General features: G+C 34.7%; 2 protein-coding genes across 2 annotated transcripts; both read left to right on the top strand.

Moving 5' to 3' along the window:
• Window positions 1–1,038: 1,038 nt before the first annotated feature.
• On the top strand, window positions 1,039–6,452 carry PGAM (phosphoglycerate mutase; the record flags this gene model as incomplete). The annotated part of the gene is given in 11 exon segments (NM_001288266.1): window positions 1,039–1,084; window positions 1,176–1,356; window positions 1,456–1,583; window positions 2,081–2,231; window positions 2,406–2,609; window positions 3,683–4,107; window positions 4,413–4,605; window positions 4,697–4,792; window positions 5,251–5,406; window positions 6,073–6,359; window positions 6,404–6,452. Coding segments are annotated over 9 exon segments (1,680 nt in total).
• A 4,080-nt stretch (window positions 6,453–10,532) lies between these two features.
• LOC102604387 (WD repeat-containing protein 26-like) lies at window positions 10,533–26,752 on the top strand. The gene is made up of 5 exons (XM_006366571.2): window positions 10,533–10,920; window positions 12,823–13,695; window positions 20,042–20,143; window positions 24,248–24,877; window positions 26,376–26,752. The coding sequence occupies exons 2-5, from the start codon at window positions 12,898–12,900 to the stop codon at window positions 26,586–26,588; spliced, it is 1,743 nt and encodes a 580-aa protein (XP_006366633.1). The 5' UTR covers window positions 10,533–10,920; window positions 12,823–12,897; the 3' UTR covers window positions 26,589–26,752.
• Window positions 26,753–27,141: the final 389 nt, after the last annotated feature.

Below are 27,141 nucleotides of genomic sequence, written 5' to 3'. Positions count from 1 at the left end.
GCCTAATTATTTTTTTATCAAAGAAAATCCTTTTCCCCTTTGACTTAAACCAATAATTCAGTTTTTAATAATTATTTTTATTAAGTGATGCCTCACTATTCTCCTCTTAACCTTTTCTTTTCTTCCGTTTTTAATTTTTCTTTCTTCGCCCGGAATATTCTTTTCTTTCTTTAAACTTACGTAAAAGTTTTAACAACTTCGATATTTCAATTTATTTGTCTTATTTTCGAATAATTAAAAAATATTTTTTTAAGATCATAGTATTTTAAACGATTAATTACTATTATTTGTAGTATTTTCATGTAGTCTTTTAATACAAAAAAATTATTTTTAAAAAAGGTTTTATATTCAAATTTACATCGAACATTAGTTAGTTTGACTCTCATATTCTATAAGATTGTTTGGTAGCTAGTTAGAACTACACATGTATTAGCAATAGATGAATTAGTTATATGATGAAATTTATGTATTATTTTATGTAGAATTTAGTCATTCATTTACTATTTTTTTTTACAAAAATAAAAAAAAAGAAAAAAAAGGATCTAGTTATTCATATATTATTAGTTATACGTGTATTAGTTATTCTATCTTCTATCCCCATAGAATAATACTAATAGATTCCCTCATAACTTATATACATTAATTAGGTAAGTTATTAAGTAGAAAATCAAACATCAAATTAATCTTATACACAATTAACTTATCTTCCAATAAAAAAATTTAATACTTATATAAGAGTAAAACTTATCCGTACCTGATATATACACCAACCCAATACATACATGATACATGCCATATAACTCACGTCTAAATCAGCTACCAAATGACATTTATATTATATTGGTGCACAAGTCATGCATCTTTAGATTCTCACGTGCAAGCTGACATGAAATACCTAACACATCTCACTTTTCCCCATTTTTTTTTTCAATTTCTATAATATTCTTGATTTTCTTTGAATATCAACAAGTGTAGGCCTCCGGTATTTCAGCCCAACAATCCCATAAAGACCCCTCCTTCACTCCTCCATTGTTTTCTCCACTACACACCTTTTTGCTCTCTCTTCTCTTCTATACCGCTTAAGGTAGTTCTTCTCTCTGTTTTCTCTAAATTGATGAAGTTTTTGTTGTGTAGATCTGATTGATTTACTAATTTTTTGTTGTTTTTGTGTGAAGAATTTTTAAGATCTGAGATATGGGTAGTTCAGGAGATGCATGGAAATTGAAGGACCATCCTAAGCTTCCTAAGGGAAAGACTGTTGCTGTTATTGTTTTGGATGGTTGGGGTGAGGCTAAACCTAATGAGTATAACGCTATCTCTGTTGCTGAAACTCCTGTTATGGACTCCCTCAAGCAGGTCTATTGAATTGGATTTCCTTCTTTTTTGTTAAAGATTCTTGCTTTATGGATTTATGACTTGTTTATTTATCTGGGTCTTTGTTAAAATTAATTATAGGGTGCTCCTGAACATTGGAGATTGATTAAGGCACATGGAAATGCTGTGGGGCTTCCCACAGAGGATGATATGGGTAACAGTGAAGTTGGTCACAATGCTCTTGGTGCTGGAAGGATCTTTGCTCAAGGGTATGAGCTCTTTTCTTATAATCTTTTGTTTGTCTTTTGAAAAAAAAATCATGTTTTGCTGGACATTTTTTTAAGAGATCTTGTAGTTGTTGAATTTGAAATGTTATTTTGGATTCTTATCTGTTAAGTTTGTTGGAAAATGGGCTGTTTAATGTTTTAGTGTAGTATAATAAATGCAACCAAGTTACTATGTTCACACTTCCAATCAATATATTAGGAAACAAATATAGATCCTTAATTGTTTTCACTCCTTTATTGGCTCCACTGTTGCTGTACCTCTGGACTACTCCCACATCAGAGTGCAAATAGAATATTTTTTTTAGACTTCCTAGTTCTAGCACCAATCGTACTCGACAACCTCTTTTTTTATTTGCCTGATTCCAGATGATTTTATGCAATGTCTGGGTTAGGGAAGCTATTTTAACACGGGTTTGTGTTTTTTTTGTCCAAAAGTGTAGATAGTTGCTTATTATTGTCTCTAATGTGTTTCCTTGCAGTGCAAAGCTTGTTGACCTAGCCCTTGCCTCTGGGAAAATCTATGATGGAGAAGGTTTCAAATACGTTCAAGAATGTTTTGAGAAAGGAACTCTGCACCTTATTGGTCTCGTGAGTGATGGGGGTGTCCACTCCAGGCTTGACCAATTGCTGGTACGCCTGCCAGTTTTTAAACAAATAGTGTCATTATTGATTACGTATTGCAGATCTCTAATGTTGTCACTCATTTCGAAAATCAATAAAAAGTTCTGTTTTCCCTTGAATTTAATTAATCAAATTTTCTAATGCCAAAAGATATGCAACATGTAATCTTGCTTTTGGTTGCAGTTGTTGCTGAAAGGTGCTGCTGAGCGCGGTGCCAAAAGAATTTGTGTCCATGCCCTCACCGATGGACGTGATGTTCTGGATGGTTCTAGTGTGGGCTTCATGGAGACCCTCGAGAATGATCTAGCAAAATTACGTGAACAAGGTGTTGATGCCCGGGTTGCATCTGGTGGAGGTCGCATGTATGTTACCATGGATCGTTATGAGGTAAATTTGTGGCTTTTAGATATGCACCATGTTAGATTTTGTTTTCAATAATGTTGGCTCCTGCACCTAATACTGTTTGAAACTTCTAATGCCCCACATAAAGCATAGAGCAACCTTCATTTCATTAATCCATTGACTTGTTTGGTTAAAATTAGCTTGATAGAATTTTGTCTAGTTATATTTTCTTTGACTTGGCTGGGTATGTCTTTGATGTGGAATAAGATAATCAGAATAAGTTTTTGTTGATGCTGTCTGCTGTCGTAATTCGTTTGCTCAAGAAGTAATTCTACTCCTCACATTCCAATCTTAGCTTTGTTGTTTGTTGTTGTACTTTCCAAAATCAACATTTCATGTCTGTTACCAGCTGTTGTCTCCCAAAGAAAATTGGGGATAACTCAGTTTCAAAAGCTAGCTCATGACGTAGATCCAAAAAAAAAAAAACCTAGCTCATGAAGTAAGGTAAAATCCAACTATAGAGACTACAACCCATTGCCGCACCTGATGTGGGACATTTAAACACGCGGTACGCCTTGGACTAAACAACATGAAGCTCTCTTAGTTTAGATAGTGGTGTATAGGAACGTCCTAAAATAGGATATAATCAGAGCTAACATCATAGGATCCTCTAATATACTAACAATCTTCCTAACTGATCTAAGTGATATATACAGTATCATCCTCAATTACACTTTTTTACATAATAATATTCTTGACAGACACCGTAAACACATAGTTGCTTATCAAAATGGAAAAAAGTAGAGTTCCAAGATGCAAATACTTTTGGGGCGCCACCATACTACATACTACCTCAACATAGATGTGTTCTGTTGTTTTTGAAATAAACAGTTCTTCTGATTCTTTCGGAGTTTTTTTTTCTTCGGTTACTTCTTTCTACTTTGAGCAGATCAATATGATCAAGTTGACCTGATGCTTCAGGCTTGTAGTATCTAGTATTATCCTTCCCTCACAAATGTTGTTAATTAGTTATACCAATTTCTTTGCTTTAAAACAAACTATATGGGATTTCATTCTTCATGACCTATGGTTAATTGTGAGTCATTCCTTTAATGCAGAATGACTGGGATGTCGTAAAAAGAGGTTGGGATGCACAAATTCTTGGTGAGGCTCCACACCACTTCAAGGATCCCGTTGAGGCAATTAAGAAGTTGAGGCAGGAACCCAATGCCACTGATCAGTACTTGGCCCCTTTTGTGATTGTTGATGATAATGGAAAGCCTGTTGGGCCTATTTTGGATGGTGATGCTGTTGTGACTTTCAACTTCAGAGCAGATCGTATGGTCATGCTTGCAAAGGCCCTTGAATACGAAGATTTTGACAAATTTGATCGTGTACGAGTCCCTAAAATCCATTATGCTGGTATGCTCCAATATGATGGTGAATTGAAGCTTCCAAACAAATACCTTGTTTCTCCTCCAGAGATTGACCGGACATCTGGGGAGTATCTAGTGCGCAATGGTGTTAGGACTTTTGCTTGCAGGTGAGTTGATGTGATATCTCTTCTGGTGCCTTTGTTTGGTATACCTTGCTGAAGAAATTGCTTATTACTCAAAATGTCTGATTTTATTGTAGAGGCTTCTGCTATATTTATTAACATTGTAAAGTCTGGAAGTCAACCAGCCTCTAGTATTCAAAAAATTAATTAAAATAGTGAATTAAGAGGTTATCGGAAGATAAATATGCCATTCTAAATAATAAAATATACTGCAAGAAGAAACCTCTAATATATAAGAGTTTGAACTTTCTTTGAACGAGTATTAACAACTTCGATACTTGTTTCAACAGTGAGACTGTTAAATTTGGTCATGTCACCTTCTTTTGGAATGGAAACCGTTCTGGGTATTTTGACGAGAAATTGGAAGAGTATGTGGAAATTCCAAGTGACAGTGGGATTACATTTAATGTTAAGCCAAAAATGAAGGCACTGGAGATTGCTGAAAGGACTAGGGATGCCATCCTTAGCCACAAATTTGACCAGGTAATATATGATGTTGCTTTGTGAGTGTTTTATGTTTCCAGAAGACTTTTTAAATAACAAGCTTACCCTGGTTTCTGAATTATTTTATTAGGTACGGGTGAACATACCTAATAGTGATATGGTGGGGCATACTGGTGACATTAAAGCAACAATTGAAGCTTGCAAGGCTGCTGATGACGGCGTCAAGGTAATAGTGCTTCCTTGGATCAATTGTTCCGAGTGTCATAAGTTTTAGAGGCCGTGCCACTTGTTTTTGGTTGAGCTGCAAGATTTGGATGAATTGATTTCCATGATGCTTTTCTTTTTTATCAATATGCTTTTCTATTTTACCAAGATACTTCATGCCTTGATCACTGGAGCATAGAACCAATATGGGTTTGAAGTTCTTGAACTTGAGGCTGAAGCATGCATTTCTGGTCATGTGCAGTAATTTTTTTGGGTCAAATTGAGGCTCTACTGAAACTCTAAGTTGCATTCACTACATCTCTTAAGATTCAATCCTTGACATAATTTCTGAAGGTACTTCAGATATCTGTGTAGTGGGTGATAGTTTTCAGGCTAAGTGATGACATCTTCATGCCAGCATATTTTATCAAGATGGCTGTCATTGACGTCACTAATGGTTGTGACTCATCTTTCTTGCAGATGATCCTTGAAGCTATTGAACAAGTGGGTGGAATATTTCTAGTTACTGCTGACCATGGAAATGCTGAGGATATGGTCAAGAGAAACAAGAAGGGCGAGCCATTACTTGACAAGAATGGAAACATTCAGATTCTCACTTCTCACACTCTCGAGCCTGTAAGTAATTCATTCAATTTTAGCAATGCAGACCTAAAATTTATATTACTAGTTCGTTGCCACCATTCTTAGATGTAGAAAACTAGAAAATCATGCATTATTCAGTTCTTCCAGCAGTTTTTTAAGAACACCTATTTAGTTTATCCTGACTGGGTACATCAGTTCTAGGTACTTCAGAAACCTATAGGGAGAAAAGAGACGTCAGAATCCGTACAGGGATGGAAAGGAGTAGGGTACTTGTGGTTGGGAAATTTGAGGATTATGTTCATTCATGAGAACTTCAACTACTAATCTGAGAACATTTGAACACTATACCAGCTGTTATTTGGTGGAGTGTTTGGTTAGAAAAGGTATCATCGAATTTTTGAAGGAAAAAAGGAAGACGTACTTAGCCTTAAACATAGGTCTTTTCTTTTGATATCTTTTTGGTGCAAGTCAGTCTTTTGTAAGTGATGTAGATGCTTTGTTGGACGTGCTTAGTCTCTTGCTCAACTTGTAAACATATGAGCATGTTCTTAGAGCTTTTATCCATCAGTTATACTTTTAACATAATCAAAAGTACTAGCCTGACTTTGTTTGGAGAGTTGATGGTTATGAATGCTATCCTATGCTGGTTTGGTTCGTCGAATGATTTCTGAATCGATAATTCTTGTTTTTCTTCTATAGGTTCCTATTGCAATTGGTGGTCCTGGACTCTTACCTGGTGTGAGATTCCGCACAGATCTCCCCACCGGTGGACTTGCAAATGTGGCTGCAACCTTTATGAATCTGCACGGATTTGAGGCACCTAGCGATTACGAGCCAACCTTGATCGAGGTTGTTGACAACTAGATATCTCATAGACCTTAGGGTTGAAGTTTTGGCGCAAGGGGAAAGCGATAATGACTGCATTCTACACTTTCTGTTTATCTGAATAAGACATTTTTGAGCTTATATTAACAGAAGTTGACATTCTACCACATGGCCTTGTGATGCTATGATGGAAGAGTGCGATATACTGTTCATGTTAAACCCTGTAATCTTTTAAGGCATAACTTCGAGTTTTTGTTTGGTGAACAAGAATTCGTAATCTTTCACTATGTGGCAAAAATACATAAGCTGTTTGATGCTCTATATTTCTGTATCTGTCGAAGAAACAGTATGCTCCAGTTGAAGTTGTTATTTCATACTGCTGTCTGTTTTTTTCTTAAAGCTTGATCTGAAAAAGAAGAGGAGGAAGGATGGGGGGTGAAAAGGAAATTTATATTACAGAATTCATAGGTTAGAGAGCTACAAACTATATTGCCCCTTGTTCAAGATTTTCAGTGGAATGGTAGCTCCAGCCTCCAAGGAATAGTTAGAAGTCTGAATGAAAAGAGGAACATGAATATCGTGCTAGGAGAGTTAAGCCTCATTTGTTTTCATTAAGATTAAGACCATAAATTTGAATATTAAGGTTTGCATTAAGAGCTAGGCATCTAGATTTGAATACACATTTGAATCTTAACACTGTATGATTATTGTTTGTTTTCAATATCTGAATGTGCATATGAAATCAAACATTATATTAATATCATGTTATAAAAAATTCATTTCAACAAAAAATAGTACTTTTTGATAAGAAAAAAAATCATAATCATCAAGCATAACATATAAAAACTCACGAATAAAAAATATTTTATAGGCACAATATAATAACAAAAGTTCAATAAGTATGATAGATACTAGTCGAAAAATAATAAATAAGGCATCACATTATCAACGCCTAACATATATTTTGGTTAATTAGAAAAAACTAAAGAAATCTTATTTTTTTCCTATAACCTTCATCCAATTCTCTAACTTGTGAACCTCTAACGTCAATATTTCTTTTTTGTAGCGGACACTTTCACAAAATATACTAACACATGTATTGTATAATGACTCTTTCCATCCAAGTCTATCTAATTTTCCATTTATTCTTCAACTGTAGGTGCACAATTTTTTTTTAATCAATAACTCCAGAGCAGTAATCATCTTCTCATCAATTTCCAATTCATATGAATAAGTTTTTTTCTTCCCCAAAACATTTTTTTCCAGCTGAAACTGAAGATTGGGATTGAGAATTATTAGGAGCTTCATTATTTTTGTCACTAACTAATTTACCAACAATAATATATTAGTGTTATCTACCAAGCAGGGTTGATGATCAAAGAGTCTCAATAAAATTATTAGCCTAAGACAAAATTCTAATAAGAGACCTCAAATATGTATACATAGTTATTATTTTTAATTATTAATAGTTTTTTTTTTCAATCAAAAACCTTGATGAACATCAATACACTAAAAAATATTATTGCAACAAGTGTTCTTGACAAACATCAATACACCCTAAGAAAATTATTAATATAAAAAAATACTTGTAAAGATTATGAAAACTTACTAGTTCAAGAGGAAAAAATTGGTGTTTGATTGAGAAAAGAGAGGAACACAGTTTGTAGTTGTGCGAGAAAAAGTCACGCAAAGACGGAGAGAGCCGATACAATATTATTTTATAAATTATTAAATAAGTCTGAATGGTGTTAAGACTCTCCTGCAAATCTGATCCGTTCAGACCTTTTCAGGTCCATTAAGAGACGTTTTGAAAAAAAGAAACAAATGGACTTAATGGGCTGACTCTGAATCATTCAGATTCAGACCTCCATTAAGTGCAAACAAATGAGGCCTTAGAGTAGTTTGAGAGGCATATAGATTTGGGTATTGTAGATGCATAAAAGTTGTGGAGGTTAAGAGGGTTATTTGTAAGACGAGGAGAAGAAGAGAGACCAAGCTAGTCGAGATCTCGGTGAACTTTTGGAAGAATCCACGAGAAATAAACATGAAGTGGATTGAGTTGTTTGATGTCATATTTAGGACGATTAAAATAACGGAGGAATGGAGGTGGAGTACTATGATTTTAGTTTACAAGAACAAGAGTGATATTCAGAGTAATAATAACTATAAAGGTATTAAGCTACTAAGTCACACTATGAAAATGTCGGAAAACTGGTTGAGATGAGGATGACGAAAGGTGCGTCTCTCTTTAAAGACCAATTTTGATTCATGTGGGAGTTCAACTATTTCAATCGTGACACAACAAATATCTGATGCTACAAAGCCACATCAAAAACACCTTATAGATATGAAGCCTTACATGGTTGGCCCATCATTATTACTTAATCTTGTTATACTTACATATAAACGAAGATAATTTAATTATAAAAAGAAAGAATAATATAAACGATGTTATTAATTATCTAACAATTAACATAACAATATTTCCTAATAAATCAAATAATGACTTTATGTAGTATCCACGACACCATATCAATCTATGGAGTCTTTATTAAAAAAAAAAACTAATTCGAGACGCAGTTTAAAAGTCTAATAAAACAGTAAAGAATTTATTGAAGTCCCTCGAACAAGAACGTAGATTCACCAAGAAAAGCAACAAGTACTCTTATTTCACAAGATCTGTCTATACCTACCTGCTATTCTTCGTTACCTAGCATATCATAAAATTAATAATGATATGTTTGAATACTGAATATTTAACGAGTGTTTTAGGGTAGAAGTAACAAAATAAAATAATAATAATAATAAATAGAATAAGTTATTTATAATGAAATAATTAAATTTTCAGAGATGGTGGTGAAATCAATAAAACTTAAATAGGTACCAATAAAATAATTGATTTCATTCATTATGTTTAATAACCGTGTCAGACACTTAGAAACTGCAAGTTAAATCAATCATTCCATTTAACATGGATAATCTCAAGGCGAACAATCAAAATATCGAAACTTACTAGCAAATTAATCCATCATAATAACTCATGAGCAAATAAAAATTCATCATGTCAAACTTTAAGGCAAATCAACGATTCCAAAATCAATTCATTTAGGCAACTACATTCAAAGACTATTCTTCCTTCGAAATAGCAACCCTAATAGGAAGGTCATTTCAATAGCAATTTATCAAAATCATTAATTCAACCCTCAAAGACTACTCTCCCTTTCGAGTAGCAAGGTGTCAATACAAGCCCAAACAATATCAATGATGACATAATTAATTTAATCATTCTTTAATCGTATTCTTATTAATATAGGTATACCAATTCAATGTTTCTTTTCTTTGTGTTTAAAGTCCTTAAATCATGTTTTAAAGTTTAAATCAATAACTCATTCATAAAGTAAAAACATATTTTTAATGATTACCACTTTAATAATCATCACTTTTAAATTTAATTCAATAATTCTGTTTCTGAAGTAAAATATATTTGTTAATATGTAATACTTGAAGCGTGGTAAAACATTTGAATTCGAATTCATCAATTTAAAAAGAGAGGCTTCAACGCTTTAATTAATACATGATAAACTAATATCTTTGTAAATCTATGATACTTAAGCATGTTATGGTATATGAAATCTTTCCATTAATATTACAATTTAAGTTTAAGAGAAGCTTCAACGCTTTAATACATGATAAACTAACACCTTTGTAAATCTGTAATATTTAAGCATGATATGGTATATGAAATCTTTCCATTAATATTACAATTTAAGTTTAAGAGAAGCTTCAACGCTTTAATACATGATAAACTAACACCTTTGTAAATCTGTAATATTTAAGCATGATATGGTATATGAAATCTTTCCATTAATATTACAATTTAAGTTTTACTCAAGAAAGCTTGTTGTATATTGTTTTTTAATAGCATATTTATTGTTTATCGAAAACATGATTCTAAATAAAAAATTATGAAACTCAAAATTTAATATAAAATGTTAGTAAGTAATTAAGTGTTGTCTAGTTTCTTAATTAATAATGTTATTATTATTCTTCTACTAATTTATTCTTCGAATCTAATATCACGTATGTTTTTTTTTTCACTAATCAGCTTGTTTGTTGTTTATAACTATCTCATTCTCCATAATTTTTTTTAGTATAACTCCTTCGCTATTATATTTTCTCTACAAAGTTAGCTTTTAATATACTAAATAAAAAATCTATCAAAAATAAACTTCGATTTCTAAATAAGATTTGTGTACACATCAGGATCGACAAATTAACACGCACAATAAGCCACCTAGAAGCTTTGAGAGGTGGTTCTCCAATCCACGCAAAAAAGATTAGTATAATACTCCTTTACAAAGGGGACCCTTGTTGAGTAAAATGCCAAACAACTCTTTCCTCCATTTCTCTATTCACAAATTCTCCATTAACACAAATACCCAAATCTCTCTACAAGATTCTTACTCCCAACAATCAATCATATACCTTTTTTTAGCTTTCTTGTAATACCCTTTTTTTCCCCTTTCAATCGAGTGTTTGTTTACCCACCTAATCTACTAGTCTTAGCTTACCGACAAACAAAGGGAATAAAGAATACAATTTGGGATAAAACCATTTACGATTTGCTGGTTTTTCAATCAGTTTATGTATCCATTTTGATCTGAATCTTCAAATTGCTTTCTGGGTATTGCAGATTCTGCTCTAATCTTTGTTGATTTTCTGGTAATCTTTCTTTGCTTGTCTTTTACGGAAATGTTTTCTTGGTTTGGTTTGATTCTTGTTCTTGATTTTGTTTGTTGGATTTGTTGAGTGGTGTTAGTGGATTATCTAAAGTTTGATTTTTTCTAGTTGGGTTTTGGGTGGTAATTGTAGTATATGCTTATTTAACTAAGAAGAGTATTGTTTGCAGAAGTTAAAGTTAGCCTATTTGGAACTTTAGTGCTAGGTAAACAGCAAATGCATTTTGAGTTGAATTAGCTTTTGCAGAAGTTTACTTAACAGCAGATGCATCTACTAACTTTTAAGTTTGTTATTGGATGCTTTTAGTACCGATCGGATCTTTTCATCAAGATCCCTGTTTGTGCTGTTGGTGAGAGGTCTGGTTTAGATTTGCTGTAAATGTGATTGCATTGGAGTGAAATTCTCCTTAATTAGTTCATCTTTGATCATAGCAAGTTTAAAAGGCTTAAGACTCATCACTATCTTGTGCTATAGGTGTATCCTACTATCATTCTTGATCATAACAGGTTTGAGGGGGCTCAGTGGGTGCATGCTACATCATATTTTGCTAGGGGAGTAATTAACTTTGTTTCCAGGATCCTGATATGACCGATCCATAATACTGTAGAGAAATAGGGTAAACCTTGTTTGTTATTTGGAAAAGTATGATTACCTTGTGTAGTTAGATCTTGCAAATGTTTGCAACTAATGAGTGAAATTCTGTTGATTGCTCCAGCTTTATTGTGGCCCAATTTATGGCCTTAAGTCATATTCACATATGAGTAAGAGGATTAGACTCTTCTCATTAGTGGCCAAACTATTTTGGATAGAGCTATAAAGTCAATAGTGGCAACATATGTAAGATGTGTTTTCTTTTCTATTGAATTTCAAATATCAAAGATCAGACATATCTTAGAGTTTAATTTATGGATTCATTTACAGTAATTGCGTAGCTTGAGTGTTGATTAATGGAGAACTTGCGTGTTAGCGTGCACACTGGTAAAAACATTTGTATTTTGTGTAATCTCCTTCTTGCAGGAATTGAAACTTCTCTGTTTGCATTAGTTGTCTTATTTTGGGGAGGATCATTATTAGCTGGTAATGCTGTTTGATCAGGAGGCTGGTATTGAGAAGACCGAATAGGTTATTCAAAGAAAACGGTAGCTAATGCTCCTTTGATGTTAATGTGGACTTAGCGGGAGCAATGTACTAGGCAGGCTGTTCAATGGTTGGATAACTAGTAGTATAAATTCATGATGTCTATTTAGGTCGTATGTTCATTAAGCTTTTAATTCAGGCTGACCCTTCCTACCTCTCCTCTCTCTCGAATAATTGTTAAAAAGGAAGTTCTGGTGGAGCCCTTTATGTATAGAGTTTCAACTTAAGCAAGCAAAACCAATTTGTAGCATAAGCAATTATTGGTGTCTGGCATCAGGTGCAATATTACTGGTTGCACCTCATGATGGCATTTAATCTGGTAATTCTAAATATTCTGTCTAAGGTGTTGATAGGTGATGGTTAGAAGCTCTTGCCTGTTTGGAACTGGCAGCTGTATTTGTTGCGAATCTGTCCAAGCAATTTTACTTTCATATATTTTATTGGGTACGTTCGCATGCGATATTAGTATCAGTCGATGCTTTTTCTCAATGCTGGACAATTTTCATCAATAAAATAATAACGTATAAAAAGGATTAGCGTTTACTTTTGTTAGTTGCAGTTTTTTCCTTCAACTCTCTGTTTTGCTCATTGTCTCATTACTTATCATTTTCAATTTCTAATCTAAGATCATTGAAAGTGGATTCTGCGGATTGCCATCTTTCTCTTTTTTCTGTTTCTATTTTTATTAGTTTTATGTTATTTCCTTTTCTGGTGTTACATAGGAGAGTCTCCTTTTATTAATTGCAGGATCTAGGCCTACAATTCCAACTTTTCAGTTTTGTCTTCCTCCTGCTGTTATATATGGGCTGAGGTGTTTGTTTCATGGGAGCTGAGGACGATGATGAACCACCATCAAAACGTGTGAAGGTATCCTCTGGTCAATTGGTAGATATTTCAGACGGGACATTTGTTAGAGATCCTGCAAGTTGTTCATTGGGTGACTCGATGGCTCGACCCCTGACTCTTCAAGGGGACGATGAGGTTGTTGGTACAAAAGGAGTTGTCAAGAAAGTTGAATTTGTTCGGATTATAACTGAGGCATTAGATTCTCTTGGTTACAAAAAGACTCGAGCCCTTCTAGAGGAAGAGTCAGGGATACCCTTGCACACTTCTGTCATAAATTTGTTTATGCAGCAAATTCTTGATGGTAAATGGGATGAAAGTTTAAACACATTGCGAAAGATTGGTCTGGTGGATGAAAAAATTGTAAAGTTGGCATCTTTTGTGATATTGGAGCAGAAGTTTTTTGAATTGTTGCACAAGGAAAAAGTCATGGATGCTCTGAAGACACTGAGGGGCGAGATCTCACCTCTTTGCATAAACAATGATAGAGTCCATCAGCTATCCTTTTTCATTATATCACCTTCTCAGCAGGTTCTTCCTGGGATATCAGGTCAAGGCATAGTGAGAGTAAAGTCACGTAGAAAGCTACTAGACGAATTGCAAAGATTGCTTCCCCCAACAGTTATGGTTCCAGAAAAGAGATTGGTACATCTTGTTGAACAGGCTCTCGACTTGCAACTAGATGCTTGTAGATTTCACAACTCTGTGGTAGGTGAAATGTCACTGCTCACTGATCATCACTGTGGAATAGATCATATTCCATCTCTAACAGTGCAGGTTAGATCACATTAATAATTGGGTGTTTTTTGATATACAAGCCTTTTGATTCTGCTCTTGATTGTTTGAGTCTGACATGTTCAATAGAAACTTCATTTTGTGCCTCACACAATAGACACAAGTTGTGTGAGGCTTTGATTTACAAATTACTGGACCCTAGTCTTACACTTTTGGTCCACAAATTTGTGAAACAAAAAGAATCCTCACACAACTTGTGTCAGTTGTGTGAGACACAAAGTAAACTCTTTCCATGTTTCGTCTTGCAATCATGCACTAGTTGTTTCGTCTTGTAATCATGCACTAGTTTGTCCTATCATTATCTGAGTCAATAGTTAGTGGTGTTGAATGAATATGATGGGAAATATTGATCAAGTTTTGTTCCTTTGCGTTCTAAACATTGTCATTGTTGTTAAAAGCGTCACCTCTTCTATTTTATGTCATTGTTTGAATGACAAATGTTCGCATTAGGATGAAAAACATTCATTTTGTTTCATTCAACTCTTTGTGGTTGAAGGTTTTGCCAATTTTTGCTTATGTTCATTTGAAAGGCTTGTTTAGATTTGCACCCAAGGGTGTGGCCTAGTGGTCAATGAGTGGAGACAAAAAAAATTAGGTGATTCTTCTCATCTGTCCTAACCTTGGTTGTCCTAGCCTTGGTGGATAGAGTTAGCTGGTACATGTTGTTGGTGGAGGTGGTAGGTATCCAATGGAATTAGTCGAGGTGCGCAAAAGCTGATCCGGACACCGCGGTCATTAAAGAAAGGCTTGTTTTGATTTTCAAAGTTGTGATTAAAATAAACAGGGCTTATCTTACACATTGTTGTTAAAGGCGCACTTAAGCTCTGAAGCGTGGCTCAAAATGTGTTGTGCGCTTCGCCTTACTTAATATGCACTTCGTTGTCGTCATCATGATTTTAAGACATACTTTTACTTGCCAATGAGCCTCTTCTGAAAGGTGACATTAAACAATTGATATTTCACTGTATCATAATATTTTTTCAATTTCTTTGTTCATGTATTTGTCATTTATGCTTATATTTTTTAGTCTTGGATTTAAAATATATATTTGTATTTTTTCTCCCTTTGCGCCTTTTTTCATTAAAGCCCACACTTTTTTTTTTTTACAAAGGTAACAAGTTTGTATATAAATCTTCAGCACTTAAGGTTGGGATCCCAAATTTACACCATGGAGCTACAACAGTTGAGTAGACTCAACAAATCTAAAAAAACACTAGATCCTACTTCATCTTACAAAGATCCTAGAATATCTGTAATAGCTACATGATCATTTACATACTCGGACTACACCAATAGCAAAAAGTGATAAGGCAACTCTTTATCCTGTGTAAAGGACTGCTAATGCTCTCAAAACATCTCAAATTTCTCTCCTTCCATATGGTCCACCAAATCACCGTTGGGACTGTGAGAAATATAAGAGAAATATTATTGAATTGTTGTCTCTAAATTATTATAGAGATGCCCTAGTTATAGACACTACAATACACCTTTTCCAACTAGGACACTAAAATACAATCCTTTTCTAAGTAGGACACTATATACTATTACTATCCCTATTCCTATTCTTATTCCTTTCCTAAGTAGGATTGTATATACCTATTACTATTCTAACACTCCCCGTCAAGTTAGTGCATACAAATCATATGTATCTAGCTTGTTGCAAATATAATTAATACGAGGATCGATGAGGGGCTTGGTGAGATATCTGCAAGTTGATCACTCGACTTCACAAAATTGACAGTCAATCTCAATGTGCTTTTCTTCTCATGAAATACTGGATTTGATGCATAATGCAGTCAATCTCAATGTGCTTGGTCTTCTTATGAAATACTGAATTTGATGCATAGTGTTGATAAATCATAGAGTGATAAAATTACAGTGTTGAACTTCCCAAACCAAGCTTGAGAAGTCTGTTTCAGACCATAGAGTGACTTACGTAATCGACATACAAGGCTACTAAACCCCCCTGAGCAACAAAATTAGGTGGTTGCTCCATATAGACTTCTTAACAATGTAGCGGTTGTCTGAAAGTGCTCAAAATCTAGTATAAAGTATATAAATAGTGAGTAGGTCGGAATGATGGCACATCCCTATTGAAAAAGAGAAATTATATGGGTAGGGTCGGAATGATGGCACAACCCTACGCAAATCAGATTTGAGAAGTCACTGTAAAGACGCATGGAACTACGCAAATCAAATCTGAGGAGTCACCGAAAAGACACAGGTACTATGCAACTCAAATGTAGTTTGGAAAAATTCACGGTACTATGCAAATTGAATATGAAAAGTAGTCCAGAGAGATGTATGGTGCTACGCAAATCAGATATGCAAAAAATAGTCACCAAAAAATAGTCACCAGAAGGATGGCAAGGTGCTACACAAATTAAATATGAAAAAATAGTCACCGGAAAGATGACACGGTGCTACACAAATTAGATATGAGAAAGTAGTCACGAAAAGATAGCACAGTGCTACATAAATAAAATATGAGAAAGTAGTCACCGAAAAGATGGCACGGTGCTAACACAAATACCAATGGATATGGGGTTGACACAAAACAACCCTAGAAAGTCATCGGAAATTGACGCACGGTGACCTGTCTGACTGAGTTTTCTTCCCTTGAATATGGGATTCATGCATATATCGTTGGTCCAACTTTTGTTAACACAATCATTGGCCAGACGGGCGGCATATATGGGTAATAGCCGTCTGTCGGCAGCAGAAGCTCTTTGATTCTCTACCAAGATCGTAGAGGCTCTGATACCATGTGAGAAATATTGGAGAAGAATATTATTGAATTGTTGTCTCTACATTATTACAGAGAGACCCTATTTATAGACACTACAATCGACACCTTTTCCAACTAGGATACTACAATTCAATTCTTTTCTAGGTAGGACACTATATACTATTACTATTCCTATTCTAAGTAGGATTGTATATACATATTACTATTCTAATAGGGACAATTCTCCATCTGCTTTTTGTCTGCACCGCCACTACCTTTATTATTATAAAACTTTCTATAGCTTGACTTGCCTTTCGGGCATGGTCCAACTTATGCCCCTAAAGCTGGTAAACAGGTTCCAAAGTTGTCTAACCACCCTACAGTGAAGAAAAAAATGGTTGATTGTCTCTGCTGCTCACAAAAAAAACCATCTTGTGCACATATGTATTCCCCTCTTCTTGAGATTCTCCTGAGTCAGTGTTGTCTCTTTTGCCACCTTATATGGAATTTTGACTTTCTAGATAAGCTTCCGAGCAGAGGCATATCCAGAATTTCGACAAAATGGGTGCACAATTACAAAAAAATGCATCTTAAATATAAATTTGATTGGTTTGACTTTTAGGTTCTTAATATGAACCATTAAATTTTAAAAATTATAGGTAAAAATATATAACACTACTAGTTTTAAATTTTAATTACACATTTGATTTAATTATATAAAAATTTTACAGTGCTAAATTTTCTAGCAATTTTCAATGTAACACGCTTGAAAATTTTGAAAGATTAAAGGAAAAAACCAAAAAAATAGTTGAAACGCCAAAAGTGTAACCGATAACCACTTGGAGAGGTGTTACTCAAAAAGATACGATAGATATAAGATTTAAATTTCTATACTCACTTAGAGAGGTGCACCAATCATAATCGTCTTATTATATGATACTTTGAACGTGGATTCACACATCTATATTTAAATATTTTTTTAAAACTATAACACTAGGGAACATGGGTTCACGTGAACCCACGGCACCCCCTCTAGATACGCCCCTGTTTCAAAGGCAAAAATTTGAGTTGAGTCCTTATCTGGTTCAGATTCTTGTAGGCAGAGCTAACTGTGAAAATACCTTTGCTATGATGAATCCCCCTGAGAGTGTGTTATCCTCTTTCAATCCTCCAAAAAAGTCCAAATTGGTCTAGGGTGCCACAAAATTTAGCTAGTCTATCCACATCCCATTCTTGCACCATCCTTCTCTATGTTAAGTTTCATCCATGGATGGACCAAACTTCTTCAAAGTGGCCTGTTGTTTCTGATTCAACAGATAAATGTCTGAAAAAAACTGCTTGAGGCTGCCATTTCCTAACCAGGTATCATCCCAAAACAAAATCTTCCTTCCATTGTTTACACTAGTCTTTGGGAACGTGCATTGCACGTTTGTCCCTTATTATTATTATTATTGTTAAAGCAGAAGGCTAACCAGTACACATTAATCCATACACAAAACAATTCATAAAATATATATGAGTTAGAGACATCAGTAAATAATGAAGATACACAACAATAGTATAAAAAATAAAAAGATGAAGGTAAGTTAAAAAGTTAACCTATGATATTGCTGATGGTAGTATGGCAAGTGGAAAAAATTAAAGAAAGAGACATCTGATACAAAGGAAACAAATTGATATGTGTGTGAACTAAGGAATATAAAAAGACAGCAACAGTATCTTTACCATTGTAGAAGATGAAAGAACAAAAGATAAAACAAACTCCTATTTCATATTCATTACTTCCATGTCTTTCATATTCATAACCTTCAAATATTTGATGTGCAAGTGTTTATATATATATATATATGATGATGATGATGATGATATGATGATGATTGTATCTAGTTCTTTCAAAGAAACTTTGCCACAAATTCTGACTGATCCCCACAGGCTCATACCATAGGCAGACGTCACTTCCTTAGCTTTCTAGTAGTCTATCTTCTCATACTTGGCCTGAATCACTCTAACCATAGAGCCTGCTCCTCTTTAGGAAATCTCCCCAACCACTTAATTATTAAGCTTCTGTTCTATTTCCTCAAGTTTCTTTGAAAGAACTACAATCTTCCATTTGACCAAATGAAATCCTTTGTTCTCCTTCTTTCCATTCCACAAAAAGTTCCTCCTTAAAGCATCAATTCTTTCTTCTACCCTAGTTGGGAGAGGAAAAACTGACATCAAGTATGTTGGTAGAACATCTAAGACTGAGTTGATTAGGACCAATCTTCCACCTCAGACAAATATTATGCTTTCCATTTAGATAGTCTTCTTTCACATCTCTTCACCACCCCATTCAAAATCTCTCCGGATTTGCTTTTGTCTCCCACAGGCATCCCCAAATATATTGTTGGTAGTTGACCTATTTCTCCTCCCAAGATCTCTGTCAGATGTTACATTCTGTTCACATCATTAATTGGAAAAATATGACTTTTCCTCCGATTGATATGGAGCCCAAAAGTTGCTCTCATTAATCTCCTGGTCTCACCCAAACAATTCTTACCATTATGCTCCCTTTCAAAAAGAAATTCTTATTAATAATGCAACAAGTTAGTGCCTTCAACAGAAAAAGAAACTATGCAAATTGCTTCAATGTATCTATATATTACAAGTACATATATAAACTCTCTAGAAGACTAGAAGCTTATGTAATGCTTTGTTCAGCAAAATAACAAATGAAGAACAGAGAATTGAACTACAGCTTTCAATGCTGTGGATCTCCAAAATGCCAGCTTCTTTTGAGTAGTTATTGACAATGGAACTCCAACTAAAAGCATATTCATTGCAGCCTCGGTCCATGAGCAAATTAATACGGGGAATGCATGCTGTCCTATCATAATGAGCTTGCTAATGAATGCAGTTTTTATTTACTAATCAGAAAAAAATAAATCCAATTTTATTTTTATGTCTGAAGATGCTGGAGTTAATAGGTAAGCACTATTTGTTTCTGGGGAGCTTTGTGATCTTCAGGTCCTTAGTGAACTTGTGTCCACCCTTTCATGAGGCTTAGTCGCAACAATATGAAATGTTTCATGGATTGTTGCCGAACTTTTGAATCAAAGAAAAAGTCAGTAGTTGTAGGCACAACATCTCATTTTTTTGTTCTATTGTGAAATGGGTCTCCCTTTCTCTTGTCATTATATGTTTTTTGAGTAAACAAGTATGCTCTTTTTTTCCTCTAATTTTTGGCTTTGTTCGGGACTGGGGTGTAACTTTTGTTTATTGTTCATGTTATTTATGCCATTTGGAAATTGACCTTATATTTGGGATGTTTAAATTTTAACTAGGAGATGTGGTTGGATCCACTGTGATTTAAGTGAAATCAGAAGGAATTGGCCTTGGGGTGGGGTGGAGGGGTTGGTTAAAGGGCCAAGGAGTTGTAAATGTGCTTTGATAAAGTTGAGCTTCACTGGCTTTCTGCTTGTTATCATTTACCACCGAGCTGTTTTTTGTGTAATAAGTCATTTTAGAGCAATCGTTGATAGTGGAGTCTGATTTCTTGCAGATACGATATGTTAATCACCTTAAGCACTAATTGTTTCTTCATTGCTTCTACTGCACCAGATATTACGTGAGCACAAAAAGGAAGTCTGGTTCTTGGAGTTTTCCCATAATGGAAAGTACTTGGCCTCGTCATCTGCCGATTTTTCAGTAATTGTATGGGAGGTATTATAAGTTCTCTTTATTTTGTTGTCATATCAGTAGTTTTTTTTCAACTTAGATCAATTGCTACTTTACTTTTTATTGAAATTCTTTTCCTCCACTTTTTGCATCTTAGTCACAGTTGCTTCCATAGGGTCTTCTACTTCTGCTTTGAAGGATTAGTATCTTGTATGCTTCACAGTCTCGTGGAGTGCCACATATGGGTGCTCAAACTTCTGTGGTTTCCACGACCTCATATAGTAATATAAAATGAACACAGTGATTGCAAATTATTTTTAGAAGTGATATCAACCGGTTGAGATTAAGGTTTATTCCTTTTTTTGTGGCATATTTCCATTTGATCAGGTGCTTAAGAGGATGTTTTTAATTTGATTATATATCAGTTTAAAAAATGTAAGGATATGCCTGCGATTTATAAATTCCTAGTTTTACAGAGAACCCTTAAATTATTAACAGAATGAGATGGGCTCAAGTGAAGTTGAATGGATATAAAGGATTCATATAGCACCCAAGGGTGTGGCTAAGTGGTCAGTGAATTGGGGTGAGAACCATGAGGTTCACATCCCAGTAGACACAAAAAAACTAGATGATTTCTTTCCTTCTACTCTAGTCTTGGTGGACAAAGTTACTTGGTACCTGTTGCTGGTGGGGGGTGGCAAGGTCGAGGTGCGTGCAAGCTGGCCAAGACAGCATGATTATAAAATTTTTTTAAATAAATAAAGGATTCATATAGCCTAACTAGAAGATTTCTTCCCATGAGGTCTCAGGTTTCAATTTGAGGCAAAAATTGCTAAGTGATTTTTTCCCATCTGCTTGAGCCTTGGCGGGTAAGCAGGCACCCAATGTAATAGTTTTTTCCCATCTGCTTGAGCTTTGGTGGGTAGAGTTACCCAGTACCTATGTTGGTGGAAGGTAGCGGATGCCCAGTGTAATAGTCAAGGCACACAAGCTCTCCTGGACAGCATGATACAAAAAATAAAGAAATATAATATATTCCAACTAGTTTAAAATTGAGGTGAAATTATTAGAAAGTACCACCATAATTGCTAGTTGTAGATACTTCCACAGGAGATCTATTAGGATTGACTGTAATCAGATAGTTTGTGGCCCTATTGGTCCGAGTTAACCACCCATACACTGAATTTCGGAATTAGGGGGTCCAACATGCATATCTGTATGCGAACCTAGACAGACACAGAGACGACTCTACATGTCTACATCTAACAGTGAAGCCTCCTCATCCTTCTGATTTTCGGATCCACATGATTAGCAGCTTATTAATATTGAACTTATCAAGAATCCTACTTTGCAATTTGACTCTAAAAAAGAATCCTACTTTGCAATTTGACTCTAAAAAAGAATCCTACTTTGCAATTTGACTCTAAAAAAGAATCCTACTTTGCAATTTGACTCTAAAAAAGAATCCTACTTTGCAATTTGACTCTAAAAAAGAATCCTACTTTGCAATTTGACTCTAAAAAAGAATCCTACTTTGCAATTTGACTCTAAAAAAGAATCCTACTTTGCAATTTGACTCTAAAAAAGAATCCTACTTTGCAATTTGACTCTAAAAAAGAATCCTACTTTGCAATTTGACTCTAAAAAAGAATCCTACTTTGCAATTTGACTCTAAAAAAGAATCCTACTTTGCAATTTGACTCTAAAAAAGAATCCTACTTTGCAATTTGACTCTAAAAAAGAATCCTACTTTGCAATTTGACTCTAAAAAAGAATCCTACTTTGCACTCTGAAGAAAAGTAGTCTTCCATTGTTCGAGTGTTAAAAGTCCAGTGACGTTATACTTGCCATATAAAAAGGGTCCAGTGACTACCACTGATGCATTTGTGGTTTCTGACTGGTATTGCTGTTAAATTCAAGTAGGACTTGGATGTATGATCCAATTTTTATGCTGTTATGTTGACAGCTAATTGGAACTTCCTTACATTGTGACCAACTATGCAGCAGTTAATGTTTCTGTTGTGTTATAAGTGTGATTATTATTATATTTCCTTGTGTTTCGCCAAGTTATTATGGTGTAATAGGAGAGTTTGTATTAATTATTATCATGCATGGACTTGTACTATATAATTTTTAATATTTGTATATTTTGATCTTTTCTAGGATCAAGCAAAAAAGAGAGTACTTGTTGTAGAGCCAGACAGAATGAGTAATCAAAGTGATTTGATTTTGCTTTCCTTTTCCTTTCTTTTGGTGCAACACAAAATAGATGATATCGAAGTTATTACTAATGCTTTCTTATTTATTCCCACTTGTTTCTGCTACCTGCATTGGGGTCCCGATTAATCTGGATTTGCCGCATAAGGCCTGGGTGAGGTTGGGGGTGAGGGGAGTGCTCCCTACCACGCCATACCCAGGGCTCGAGCCCGAGACTCCTGGTTTAGGATGGAGGGATTCTATCCATCCCACCATAACCCTTACTCTTGGTGGTAAAGCTGTAACTATACTTTTGGTTGTACTTCTTTCACAACATTCCATCTAAAGCTTTGAACTATACCAATAATGCCTAATGCCTCTTTTACTTGCTCTCCCCCAAAAAAAAACAGTTGCAAGTTTATTTTATATATGGCCCGAGGTGTTAGTTTCATGGGAGGTGTTCAATGTATCCTAATTAAATTTGTAGCCTCATTATTATTCCATTGTTAAGAACAAAGTTATTACTCTCTCAGTTTCAATAGTTTTAACCTATTTGACTGAGCACGGAGTTAGAAATGAAGAAACTTCTAAAGTTTGTGGTCTTATTTATACCGTACCATTTGTGTAGCTGTAAAAGCTTGTCATTAAGGGTAAAGTGTGAAGTGTAAGTTACCTTCTCAAAATAAGGAGGAAACTGTAAGTTAAATAGTCTCCAAATTTAGGAAGGAGCCACGAAATAGAGTCCATCACAACTGGAATAAATGGAGAATATGCAATGGCTAAAGGTATTCATGTTGCCAAATAGTTATGGATGGCATGTTAAGCGTTAATGTGCATGTCTATGAAAGGGATGAGTAAATTACAAATATGGTGGACAGATTTGCAGAAGCTACTAAAATAAATAACATGAAAAATAAGAGCCTTGTTACTACTAAGCTGCCTGTCTGCCATTTTTTGCATTGGAGGTTTATCGAATTAATACAAACCTTTGGGTTGAGTGGAGGTTTTCTAAAACTTAATTTGGGATTTATCATTAGATTCTTTAACCTAGACGACAGTGATGTTTTAACTGATACTTGGCACTAAGCATTCAATTTGAATGGGAAAATCAGTTGAATACAAAATCAATGTTAAATTTTATATTCTAGCTTTAGTTCCATTTTAGTTTCACCTTCCATTCCAATTTATATGACACTCTTTCCATTTTGGTGCGTCGCAAAATGTTTGACACCATTCTATTTTATACAACTTTCAATAACTTTTAGGATTCATTGAACTACTCACACTTCAACTTTGATGTGATGTTTGCTTGTTTTTTCCACCTCCACTTTAATATTCTCTTCCATTATCAATAATATATTAAATAAGTTAGATTAACATATTTAAACTCCGTGCTGAATCAATCACCCTTACATAAAATGAAATGGGGGGAGTAGTCATTTCATAGAGTGATATCCTTCCTTTTTTAAGTTTAAAGAGAAACAAACACATGGAAGAGTTCCATGCCTTTAGAAAACATGAAAGCTGATAGCTAATGATACTTCACCATATGAAGAATTTTGAACAAACTGTCGAGAAAAGAAATGTCAGAGAGTTCCAGATGTCTTGGTGTGCTTTATTCAACTGGCTTTGTAAGTTGGAAATCAGAGTTTAATGTATTTACACCTGAACAATGCTTCTTTTTGCTAATCAAATGATTAATATTTGGTTCATTTCCTCTTCTTTTGGTGCTTGATTATGTTTTGGAGGAGTATGATATGCAAGGTCCACTCTCCAATATCAGGTGCATTTCATGTTTGATAAAAAATAAATGGAAAAAGTTTGTGTTTATGTGGGATTGGGGGGAGGGAGTGCTGGGAACAAAAGAAAAGAGAGCTGTTAATCGTGAAGATTTGAACTAATCATGATAATAGATGGAGTGTAAGTTCATCCCTCATTTTCTGCTTTTTGTAGGTCAAATTGGATGGCAGTGTCTGCATGAAACACAAATTTTTGGGTCACAAGACATCTGTTTCCTATATATCATGGAGTCCTGATGACCATCAACTTCTCACTTGTGGTGAAGAGGACACTGTCATACGGTGGGATGTCGAGTCTGGTAAATGTATACACATTTATGAGAAAAAAAACGTTGGTTTTATCTCATGTGGATGGGCTCCTGATGGAAAAAGGATATTCTGTGGTGTAACTGACAAAAGTATTACCATGTGGGATTTGGAAGGGAAAGAGCTTGAGTGTTGGAAAGGCCACAGGACTATTAGAATGTCGGACTTGGGGATAACAAGTGATGGGAAGCATGTTGTCTCTGTTTGTAAAGAAAATATGATAGTATTATTTGGATGGGAATCAAAAGTAGAGAGAGTAATTCAGGAGGATCAAGCAATAACCTCATTTGTATTGTCCATGGATAGTAAGTATGTATTGGTTAGTCTTTCGAACCAAGAAATTCATCTTTGGAATATAGAAGGAACTGTAAAACTCGTAGCCAAATATAAGGGGCACAAACGTTCTCGGTTCGTTGTGAGGTCTTGCTTTGGAGGACTACATCAAGCTTTTATTGCAAGTGGAAGCGAGGACTCACAGGTTAGCCTCTTTTGTTGATCTATAAGCACAATCAATTTGATTTGCAGATTTTTTTTTTTTGGGGTGCCTTTTATGCTTATTAGCACATGAATAAATTAACATTCTATTCGTCAAATTGGGTTGCATATTGCATATGGTCTGTCTTTTGACCATAAAAGCATCTTTCATTTACCTGAATCAGGAAACTATGTTTTCCTGCACAAAAAGTTCTGCTAACAAGTTTTTCATTTTTAGCATATAACATTTCATGTTTATGCTTCGTACATGCAAGTGACATTGTTTGTTTTGCCTTTTCTAGGGTTCTTGTAGAATGATGCTCTAAAGAGTTATTTCTTCTGTATTTGTATGTATTGTTTGAGTATTTCATAATTGCCTCAGCTAATCTGTTGACTTATTTTATTTTATTTTTGAGTTTCTTCTATCTTGAGTGAATTGTTTTATACTATTTGGACCCACATGCTGCCTTTATGATAACCACTGCTCTCAATGATCACAAGTTTACATCAATGCCATGCTGCTCTTTACTGCTGTCAGGACATGACTTCCATGTGAAGTGTGAGACAGATTTATAATAGTTAGCAACGAAGAAGGAAAACTCAAGTTTTCTGAAATTTCTCAAGGAATAATGAACACGTCAAGTATATTTTCATGAGATTAATGAGATCCTTAAAGCTCAGAATGTTATATGGCCTGCATTTATGCCATTAGTGGTCATATATTCTTTTATATTTATAGAAGATTTGCTGAATTAGTTAAGCTTGTAGGCGGCTTTGGTGTAGAATACATCCTGAATCTCATGGCATATTCCTGATGTAGTATCTCACAAAATGTCCAAATGCTGTGCATGGAATCAAGTTTTTAGTCTGCTCATAAGTCCAATTGTAAATCATAGCTAATATATGAGTACTTGGATATGCAATAACTTTGTTTATGAAAGTGATACTCCACGGAAATTTAAGATATCATTTTGACTTGTAGAGTTGTACTTCATAATGGCTGTGGATAATATTCATTTGAATCTGTAAAATAGGACATCACGAAATAGGAAGTGTGTAGACAACACATTTGAGTATTAAGAGATACCTATTTGGGGTAAGTCTTAATTTTTGAGGAAAAAGGTTTGGAGGGGAGCGGAAGGGATATCAATCTTATTAGGTGTGCTCTTCAATGTATTTTTGGGATGGAAAATATTACTAGTTGTAATTCAAATGTATTGTTTATGTGCTATCACTTGTTGGTTCAAATTTAAATGTACCATAGAGAAGTAAATTTTTGATAGTGAAAAGATTTTTCCCATTTCTCTCTATTACTGGGCACAAATTACAGAAATATGTTGTCAGATATTGATTCTGACCTTGTATCTTCTAGAGAGACTTTGATCCTAGTACAACAACATACCCAGTGTAATTCCACAAAGTAGGGTATGGGAAAGGTAGTCTATACCATAAAGCCTTATATCCTTGAGAGATTCTGATCTCGGTCTATTGCAATATTTTAGGTTTATATATGGCACAGAGGCTCAGGTGAACTTGTTGGGACACTGGCTGGACATTCAGGGACGGTGAACTGTGTTAGCTGGAACCCAAGAAATCCTCATATGCTGGCATCTGCGAGTGATGATGGTACAATTCGTGTATGGGGCTATAATCGAGTAAACACAAAGCAACATGACACTGATAATGGTGTGAACTACTGCAATGGGCGAAGTTGAAGTCTGAGATGCAAAAGGGCAGCGTGTAACGTTACAAATATCTTTCATCTCTATCACTGGTTTCTGTGTATATTCTGTATGTTCATGTCGAACCAACATTTATGACAAACAAGAATGTGAAATTTGCATTCAGTCCATTTAATAAATCGTGTACTTCCTCCATATTTTAGTTTTTCTTTTCCATTTAAATAATTGTTGCCTATTTTATTGACCCTTGCTATTTAAGGTAGGTAAGTAGTTAATGGTTTGAACAGGTTAGATGCAGTTTCATTTGCTCTATTTCCCAAAAAAATGTAGAGGGAAGGGAAGTTTGAGAGGGGTTGTCACCGTTATTCACTAAGGCATGTTATTGCCTTATTGGTACATGAGTACATATCACTATATAACTAGCAGCTTTGTACCAGATCAATTCTTTTGAATCTTTTCGTCAACCTTTTTACTAAAGCAGCTTTCGGAACTCTTGCATCTTTAGGAGTAAGATGAACTGGAAAATTTTGGTCTACAGGTCTGTCCTACTATAAATTTGCATATGAGAATTGTGTTTAGCTCCTAA

Source organism: Solanum tuberosum, unplaced genomic scaffold (assembly GCF_000226075.1).
Source record: "Solanum tuberosum cultivar DM 1-3 516 R44 unplaced genomic scaffold, SolTub_3.0 scf00592, whole genome shotgun sequence".
Classification (NCBI taxonomy): Eukaryota; Viridiplantae; Streptophyta; class Magnoliopsida; order Solanales; family Solanaceae; genus Solanum; species Solanum tuberosum.
This window is presented reverse-complemented; position numbering and strand designations above follow the sequence as displayed.